Here is a 10,000-nt window from a genome sequence, read left to right on the forward strand (position 1 = left end):
CATCAAACTGCAGGTGAGCTCTGCAGAGAGCCAACCAGCTGGTTTGTATCTTTACACCCCCCCTGCTCAAGCGGCGGCCCGGCCCGAACGCGGCTGCACCTGGTGGGGCTGCCATTGTTGCGTCTCATGTATTAGTGACCGTAAAGAGCCTTCATAGGGCCCAATACAGCGACGGCGGGACCCCCTCCAGAAGGCCGGAGCGGGGAAACGGCTGTATTGTTATTCGCCGAGGCAGACACTCTCCCTTTTGAGCGCTGTAGGGGGAGCCACCGTTACAGGTAGTTGCGAACTGTCACTACTGGTTGAGATGAGGGCCCGCCACACAATGAGCCGCCGCCGGGCACAATGACTTCAAATAGGTTTGGAGGTAAACTGCCTCCACACAACTGAGGGCTCAGGGCCCATCAAGTAACAGACAGCGGGGGCCATTTTGCGTATTAAGTCGTGTATTGGTTGTCTTTCGGCCCGCGGGAGCGTCGTAAATGAACAAAGTAATAAGTTGTCTGCGTCACGTTTGCCAGTGAAAGGAGGCTGAATGGAGGCGGGGCCGCCGTGACGTTGTTGTGAGCCTGCAAAGCAATTAGGCAGCGGTGAAACGGAGGAAGCCGCCGGGAGCCGCGGCCCGTCTGAGGGGGTCCCAGCAGAGCCGCGGGCCGGAGCTGCAACTTTAACTGCAAACGCTGCCATTGTCCCGCCAGCCTTTGTTACACCTGTTATTTTCTTCTGGGGGCCATGTGTGGCAAAGAGGCTCGGCACGCATTCCAGCGTCCTCTAGTGGCCGTTTTTGTGAAGTGCAGCCCAGGGCGGAGGATTTATGAACGATAAAGCGACGGATCGGCGACGAGGAGAAAAGCCTTTAAAAGCCAGGGGGAGTGAACAAGACTGAACTTTGAATCTTTGGAATATTGAAACTTGGTTTATACTCAGATTATTGTCATATTATTAAGATGTCTAACAGTGCTGTTGCTCTTGTTTTTCTTCTTTCGGGTTTCAGATTTGTCATCATGGTCACAGAAACAACGAAATTAGGTTTGGAGGATCGTCACTGCAGAGTCAAAGCAACAACAAAAAAAACAACCCAAAAAGCCCAAATCAACAAACTGCAGTGCAGGGCAGGAAAATATTGTCAGACACATGGGGATGATGACACAGTGCAGCAGTTCAAAGTCCAGTTCCAGTGGAGTGTTTGTCCTACGCTGCGCTCCGTCCAAGAACCTGGAGGAGTGGAAGACAGCACATCTTCCCGACGACAGCTTCGGCCGGCCGGCGCTGGTTGAGCCCGGCGGCCGAGCACCAGGAGCTTCTCCCTGACCTGGAGCTGGGAACAGCGTCCCGTTAACAACGTGCCGCACCACATGCACGTCAGTATAGTTAGGACACCCTTAAATAGTTAATCATTAACCTTTGACCCTGACAATAGCCCCACATTTCCACTTACGCCACACACACACACACACACACACACACACACACACACACACACACACACACACAGTGCTCATCCACATCAAAGCCAGCAGGTGGAAAACGCCTTGAACACACACACACACGTTGAGGAAGAAAAGGCGGCGATCACCATGAGAGTGGCTTTAATGATGTGGGGGAATAAACGTGTGAGTAGCGCAGCGGCCGACAGAAACCAGGCCCGCTGGAAACAACACGGATGCATATTGGCCGCAGCGTTAGCATTCAAGCATCTGCGGGCCTGTCTGTAGCCCCGGGGTGAGGCGGCCGGGACCATTAGCATTTAAAACAGGAAGGACCCTCCCACCCCCGTCCCCTCCCAGACAGCTAGTGGCCAACCAGGCCGCCTCTGATCTGGACCTGAGCGGCGGTGGATTCTACTGGCCTGCTGGACCGGTTCTGGCTCCTCGGCGGTGTTTTCACTTGCATTTCGGCACCGTGTCATCGTTCACAGGCAGTTCAGCAAGCAGGGCAGTGGCAGGGGGCGCTGCAGCTCTGAACTTGACAGCAGAACCAATCAGAAGGCAATCAGAACCGTATCAAAGGTTCCTGTGTGGAGGGAAACGGGACGGGATGGTGGAACCGGGCCACAACGTGAAGCCCAGCCTTTCAGTCAAGATCCATCAGACGGAATTAAAACTGTAACCGCGGATCATTGTACAAGTGGTGCAATCTCCCAGCAAGTAACTCATTTCAATGATCTTCAGTTTGTAATGAAACCAGGTAACGACCTCACGTGCAGCTCGTCCCTCCCCAACAATGACTTTTATTTAAAAAAAAATAACAAGTAAGATGCTGCTTACTGTTCGGTGCACATGCAATATGATCCCGTGGCCACCGGAGGGCGCTCGAGAGGATTGAAGGTGCTTCTGTTGAGAAGTGAAAAGTGTTGCCCGGTGAAGGTTTTTCCGAGGAATCCCAAAAATCTAAATATTTATGACAGGAACACACAGGGAAAAGAAATAAGAAAAGAGAGAAAACCTCCTGCTGTGACGCCGAAGGAGAAACGGTGGAGGAATGATACTTTGTCTCAGTGCACTGACACCTATGATCATTACAACAACAAAATAGAAGCTTTTTACAACAACTTGCCAGGCTGGGCCCCTCTTTGTCTTACAGTTCCACGAGACTTATTTACTTATTATTACCATTATTGTGAAAGGAGACCAAATAGGTTGAGTTGTCCGTGCCCACGCGCTCTTCCACTCTGGCCCGACGTTAAAATGCGTGGGCTGGTGTGTGTGTGACCGCAGGGTACGAAAGGTCACAAGACAAAAAAGACAAAAGGCGCGCTGGCTGGCCAAGGCAGCAGCGGGGACGTAGCAGTGACGTGTCATATCTGGCAGCTACATGCAAGAGTGTCTCCGCTCCAGCACCAGACTGAGCGGAGGAGGTCCGGCAGCAACACCTTCACTCAGAGGCCATGGCCTGGGGGTGATGGTCCAGTCGTGCTCCCTGCTCCCAGTGGCACAGCGCTGGGTTAGGGTTAGAGGGTGAGCTGGGTGTGGTGAGAGAGGAATCGATTCAATGAGGGGGGGGGGGGTTTGAAGCTTTGCTTCCTGATCAGGTCGAACAATAAAAATAGAAAATGATATTTTCTATTTGACGCAGTGGGGCCACAATTCAAAGGCAGTTAAGGACCCTGAAACCGTGAACATTCAGATTCTTCTTTATTTATAATGTTTGTCGAAAGCAGCCGAGGATAGCAGGGTAGAAAGTCATTACATGAAATGCATGAAAGTACCGAAGCACGCGGCAAGAACAGTGAGACTTGATGGGCGGCCAAACACACAGGCAGGGAATAAAATCAAAACATCGGCACCGCCAACACTACACACAACCAAAAACACATCCATTCACAAACATTAGGATATTACAAAAGTGTAATTGCGCTTGTATTGACGTTGGAACGCCAGCTAGAAGCATTTTATACAGTCCATGTACAGTTTGCTGCCCTGCGCTGTTGACCAAATGAAGCAGCAGATCCATTAAAAAAAAAAACAACAACAGCCTTGGTATTTACCTCTTGATAGTGCTACACAACAATGCAGTCATCATTAGGCAGCTATTACCACAAACTATAAATGGTGTCAGCATCAGTTACTGTACAGAGAGGTGGTGCAGCAGCAGCAGCAGCAGCAGCAGCAGCAGCAGCAGCTCTGCACTAAAGATGCTCAACTCTGGGGTTTTTCTTCCCCTTGGTTGGGGGCTGAACCTGAGACGCTGGTCCGACTGTCAGTTGGTGCGTCAAGGTACCAAACTGCAGTGAAACCTGCACCAAGCAAGGGCCGCGAAAAGCGGAAGGCGGCCTCTGGTTTAGCGGCCGAGTCCGAGCGTCTGTCAGGAAGACAGCGGAGCGACACCACACAGTGTTTTGGTTGACGAGCGCACAGCAGTGCGAAAAGCAAACACATTGCAACGGGATCAATCAGAGTGATTAGTGATCGACGGCCTGCTGGACCTCCGACAGAGAAGACTCATCCATGCCAAGCCAGCTGTCGGCCGCCAGGCAGAGACTCCAACCCCAACAGACAACACGCAGGACTTAACAGAGTTAATTACAACTAAAGCAACAACACAACTGAAGCATCATGGGAAGAGGAACACTTCTTCAATGAGCACAATGTTATTTGTGAGAAAATCCACCCATGTAAAAAAAAAAACCATGTGGGACAAACTTCAATATACATTTTTTTTTTTTTGCCTTGCATACCGTATATAATATAAAATAAAGTTAATGACACGTTTGAACACTATCGATCCTCCATGTTTCAGCACAGTTTAGCACCTGAACGTGATCCCGGGATCGCGGAGGCCACCTGGGTTACGAAGAGCTGTCAAACTCCAGCGACGTGTGCTCCACCCCTCCGTAGCCGTTCATCTTCTTCAGCCGCAGCTGGTCCCCGTTCATCAGGCCCTGCGTCTCCACCACCGGCTCCTTCCTGGAGAACATGCGGCTGATCTCCATGAAGGTCTTGTTCTTGGTCTCGGGGATCACCACGTACACGTAGACGGCCACCGACAGACAGATGCTGGCGAACACCAGGTAGCAGTAGGACCCTGCGGACATCTGACGGGGCGGAGAGCAGCGTGAGCAGGTGGGCCCGAAAAGTGAGGCCTCCCCCCCCCCCACACACACACACACGCACAACCAGGCGGCGTTACCTGCAGGAAGGGGAAGACGAAGCCCACGGTGAAGTTGGACAGCCAGTTGAGGGATCCTCCCACGATGTAGGCGGCCGGCCGGTGGGACTGCTTGAAGAGCTCCGCTGTGATGAGGAAGGGAACCCCCGCTGGAACACCAGGACAGCACAACAATCAATACTGCATAGAGGAGAGTCATTGCTGAGCACCGCTGCTGCTGCTCAGACAGACACACAGACACACACATCATGTGCGTACATCTCTCCATCCACGTGTGTGTGTGTGTTGTGTGTGCATGCACGTACATATGAGGTACACATGCACACATAAACCAAGTCTTTGTTTTCATAAGCGATGATAAAAAAAAACCCAAAGTTTGAGGAAGATGATCCTAATTTCAATCTACATCTGAATTGATAGTATTATTCATTCATTCATTCATTATGCATTCATTCATCATTTCATTCATCATTTATTTGATTTGAATATGTAGAACTCTAATTAGGAGTCGAAAACCCAGCCAACCAATCAGAGGAGAGCAGTGCCTGCAGGCAGACAGCAGAAGTCATCCATCAAGGGAATGCAGATTCTATGTGTTTTATTGCCGCGGTGGCTGCATTGACGGAGCACAATCCGTCTCTCTTAAGAGCCGCGGCGGCTCCATTAAGCAGGAAACTAAACGGAGTTGATTCATCAGATGAATTCCATCTCCCAGTGACATTTGGAGCCTTGGGCCAAAGTAGAACTCCAGAGAGTTGACCAGTAGAGGGAGCCCTCTGACAGTAAATCATCCGCTGATGACGAGCGTGCGTTTGCTGCTCGCAACTTCAAATAAACAATAAACTTTTGTTGTTGTTGTTTTTTTTTCTGTACAAAACTGGAACCATGAAACTGTAAAACAAAATGACCGTAGATTATTTTTCAGGCTGGCTTGAATCAATAACTGGGGAAATTTAACACAAAGAAATTTGAAGTACAAACCCTCAGGACTGCTGTGTCTTGTCTCATCGTCTACACAAAATAGCTTTCATCAGAGGGACATTATTATCTATCTATCATAATTAGTCAACATTAACATTGACATTATGATGACTTCTTATCTATTTCTCATCCAATTATTATTATTTTTTTATTAATTATTTTTAATGTCATTTTATCATTTAAATTCCTTTGTGCATCTTTCAGAAAACTCTGAACCATTGCTCCATCGTCAGTGTCTGTGGCCAGGTGTGTTTCACTCCCGTGACCTGGTCCAGAACAATAAAGACATCACTTTAAGTGCAGTTCAACCATCGAGCCCCATCAGTGACATTCATCCTCCTCCTCCTCCTCTATTCATTCTTCCTCTGCAGTTACTGGGCTGCCCCATGATTGGCAGCAGTGACCGAGGCGTCCTCGCCGCCTCCGTGGTTCCATGTGACTGCAACACGGGACACAGACAGAAGCAAACTTGCCTGGGCCGATACAGAAGCCGGCGATGATGCCAACCACGCAGCCGACGCTGATGTAGCGCATGAATGGCATGTGAACCTGCAGGGGCAGAGAGAGAGGGGGGGGGGTGGGGGTGCAGGCAGTGGGATCATGTGAGCCTTGGCACTGGAGCTTCTTCTCCTCTCATGACAAAGCTGCGTGTGAAGCACGGCGTCCCGCAGGGCAGAGCAAGCCGTCAGGTGGGAGTTTCAGAGTAAAAGGTGAAAGACGCAGCTGTTGATGGCGCACGCCAGAGGGGCTTCACTGTCTGCCTCGCTGCAACCAGCCTGCTGCCAAGGCTTAAAAATAATCCACACGATAGCAAGCAAGCACACCGGTGGCACGCTCTCTGCTGCTCCATGCTGAGTCAACCAGAGCCAGCAGAGTGACTGGCTTCCGTCTTCTCTCTTCAAATAAAAGACTCAACATAAACTCAATAAAAACACATTGCTTTCAATTCGGACAATATATAACATCTAAAATAGACATTTTAGCCAAGTTTCTTTCTGTGTGTTGGCCTGGTTGGCCTGGTTGGCCTGGTTGAACTGGTTGAACTGGTTGAACTGGGGTCTGGTCAGGGGTCAAAGTGTCCGGACAGGATCAAAATCAGCAGCGGATGGAATTACAGAAAACACACAGCGTCGTTGTCCTGAGACGATGGAGCCAAGTTAGAATTGCCAGTATATGAAAGTGGTGTCTGTCTGTCTGCCTGTCTGTCTGTCTGCCTGTCTGTCTGCCTGTCTGCCTGCCTGCCTGTCATCAGACAGTAAACTCTGGCAGATTCGAGATTTGCTTTTTGTCGTTGTTTGCGTTTGGTATTTTATTGTGAAATATGAGAGGAGCAACCACTCACCTGCAGGATGAGGCTTAATGTGATCCCTGCACTGCAGACGCCCATGGCGGCAAAGCCCCCGATCATGAGGGGCCGCCGACCCAGCTTCTCGATGGTGAAACACTGCAGGAGGACGTTGGAGCATCAGGAGGAGCCAGAGCGCAGAGAGAGGAGCCTCTGTCTGTTCTACGGTATTCATTCAGAGCAGCGGAGAGACTGTCGTCGCCTGTGTCTGAGGCTGCAGTAAAGAAAACATCTCGCAATGCGCTTGAGCTTCAAACCAGCAACATTGTTGGATTCTTCCATCACGCCCATCCATCCAAACTCCTGACACCCGCCGTGGCGTCGGACTCTCAGAACCTCAGAACCACGCGTGAACAGCTCTTGATATTGAATGCGGCAGAACTTTACCCCGACGAGCCCAGCGATGATCTCGATGATTCCCGTTCCCGCCGTGGTGTACTGGATCTCCGGGGGGGGGATCCCTGCATTCTCAAAGATGTCATTGGTGTAGAACCAGATCTGTGGTGGAAGCACACACACACCCGGGGTCAGACACACACAGGGTGAGTCACACACACCCGGGGTCAGACACACACACCCGGGGAGAGACACACACACCCGGGGTCAGACACACACACCCAGGGTCAGACACACACACACAGGGTGAGACACACACCCGGTGAGACACACACACCCGGGGTGAGTCACACACACCCTGGGTGAGACACACACACCCGGGGTCAGACACACACACCTGGTGTGACACCCGGGGTGAGACACACACACCCGGGGTGAGTCACACACACCCGGGGTCAGACACACGCACCCGGGGTCAGACACACACACACAGGGTCAGACACACACACACAGGGTGAGACACACACCCGGGGTGAGACACACACCCGGGGAGAGACACACGCACCCGGGGTCAGACACACACACCTGGTGTGACACCCGGGGTGAGACACACACACCCGGGGTGAGTCACACACACCCGGGGTCAGACACACGCACCCGGGGTCAGACACACACACACAGGGTCAGACACACACACACAGGGTGAGACACACACCCGGGGTGAGACACACACCCGGGGAGAGACACACACCCCGGGAGAGACACACACACCCGGGGTCAGACACACATACCCGGGGTGAGACACACGCCATCAGTAGTGAGGCACCGCTGGAAGGATGCTGAGGAACACATCTGGAAACAGAACAATATCTGCACTTCTGTGTTCCACGGCAGATGTTTGATCAGTCAACATGTTCTCCGTACCAGGAGGATCCCTGAGACACCGGAGTGAACAAACTGCTCCGCTGACACCGACACTCGTTCACCAGCAGGAGTCATTCGTGGCTTTCTTTGCTCAACACTGGGGGTTGTGGGTTGGAGGGGTTGGGGGGGGGGGGGGGCGTTAAAAGAGAGGCGCAGTGTGCAATGTGCACAGATGGCGCCGCGCTGCTACTAGCAGGCAGGCAGCAGACGCACTCGCACTCAATATCATTTGATGCTTGAGGCTGGAGCAGGACAGGAGGTGCACTAACTGGAGACAGCAGACAGTGATGCTTCAAGACACAGAGAGAGAGAGGGAGAGGGAGAGAGAGAGAGAGAGAGAGAGAGAGAGAGAGAGAGAGACAACTGTCGCTGGCACCAACAACTCTGCTGCAGGGTTGTAGACAATCATCCAAAACAAATCACCCTGTACATTTTTTTTTTTTTTACTACTGTCAGAGAAACTAAAAAAAACAAAACCATGGGATATAAATATACAAATATAGACCGACCGAGAAGGTTAAGCAGAGGCCTCAGCTGATTTTGCCTTCCCTTCATACTTTCATCAGGCTTTTGTCAGCAACCTCCGGGACAACAACAACTACTGTAAGGTCTCATCTTCTCCCGGTCCCAACAGTTTGGTTTGAGAAGAATAACGACAACTCATTGATTCACAAAGAAAAGTTGGATTTGCAGAAATAGGTAATAGATCAAATATATGTTGAGCTCTGAGCTTCACGGTGGACCAAGGCCAAAACCCTGTAGGAGGCAACAGAGAAACAACTGACAAACCACTCACCTCCCTTCCTCAACAAACAGCAGGAAACCATGGTCATAAAGACAACGGTCCACCCTGACTGCTCAGAACCTCGTGGGCCAAGGCCGGAGGAGGAGGAGGAGGAGCTCCTGCTACCACCAGGCAGCCGCCATCTTGGCTCCTTATATCTCAGGTGGAGTCCTGGCTGCAGCCAATCACAGGCCAGGGCGTGGAACTTTCCACCAATGGCGGCTGAGCAATGGTACAACTATTCTGCATACAACATTGGGGAACACACACACACACACACACACACACACACACACACAGAGCAGACCAACTACAGCCAGTAGTCTCTGCCTACTACTGCCGCCTTAAGAGGCGACTGCTGCACCTCCAGAGCCCCTTGCTCAGTGATGATGTAATCAGCTCAGTATAGTGAGGAGGACATCAACCGCTGCTTCCTCAGCAGTCAGTCCAGTGAAGGTCAGTGGGTGGAAGAAAACCTGCAGTCTGCAGGACGTCAATCAATCAATCAGTCAATCAATCAGTCAATCAATCCATCCCAGCTAAAGAGGAGGAGCCAAATACCAAGAGCTCATCCTTCTACAACAGCAGTGGAGATGAAGATCCAGAAGCAAGATCCTCTCATCAAGCAGCCAAAATAAAAGTTTTTTACACACAATTTGCACACACACACACACACACACACACACACACACACACACACACACAGACACACACACATTTGCTTTGACTATTTCATTAAAGGAAAAGTTTTTTCCTGCAATTTTTCGAGAGAATGCACGCTGAAGACCTCGCTGAAACGTTCCACATCTCAATAGAAAAAGCTCTCTGGTTCTACTGCGTGTGCACATGGCGTCGCGGTGCTTACTGCGTCGATGCCAGACAGCTGCATGCCGATGTTGATGACCACCACGCTGAGGACCTGCCAGCGGACCGAGTCGTCCATCAACAGCCTCCACACCGACAGAGTCTCCAGCGACGACAGTGAGCGCTGCTCCTCCTGCATCTCCTCGATCTCCGCCTGG

At 51.2% G+C, this 10,000-nt stretch overlaps 1 protein-coding gene across 3 annotated transcripts in view; it reads right to left on the minus strand.

Annotated features, from left to right (window-relative positions):
- Positions 1–3,756: 3,756 nt before the first annotated feature.
- Positions 3,757–10,000, minus strand: part of slc2a15a (solute carrier family 2 member 15a) — a 12,292-nt gene continuing 6,048 nt past the window's right edge. The window contains exons 7-13 of one of the 3 annotated variants that reach the window (XM_076016677.1): positions 9,844–10,000; positions 7,322–7,432; positions 6,932–7,033; positions 6,063–6,138; positions 4,630–4,757; positions 4,284–4,534; positions 3,757–3,959 (exon numbers count right to left, since the gene is read on the minus strand). The exon at positions 9,844–10,000 is cut by the window's right edge and continues 31 nt beyond it. In XM_076016677.1, coding sequence (XP_075872792.1) covers positions 4,289–4,534; positions 4,630–4,757; positions 6,063–6,138; positions 6,932–7,033; positions 7,322–7,432; positions 9,844–10,000 — 820 coding nt within the window. In that variant the 3' untranslated portion in view covers positions 3,757–3,959; positions 4,284–4,288. Of the gene's footprint in view, positions 3,960–4,185; positions 4,535–4,629; positions 4,758–6,062; positions 6,139–6,931; positions 7,034–7,321; positions 7,433–9,843 lie in introns of those variants that run through there. The other 2 variants (XM_076016676.1, XM_076016675.1) reach the window with 2 other exon arrangements.

The sequence above is a fragment of the Nelusetta ayraudi genome, unplaced genomic scaffold (genome assembly GCF_046127955.1).
Source record: "Nelusetta ayraudi isolate G7.1 ecotype Tasmania unplaced genomic scaffold, CSIRO-AGI_Nayr_v1 ptg000235l, whole genome shotgun sequence".
Taxonomy (NCBI): domain Eukaryota; kingdom Metazoa; phylum Chordata; class Actinopteri; order Tetraodontiformes; family Monacanthidae; genus Nelusetta; species Nelusetta ayraudi.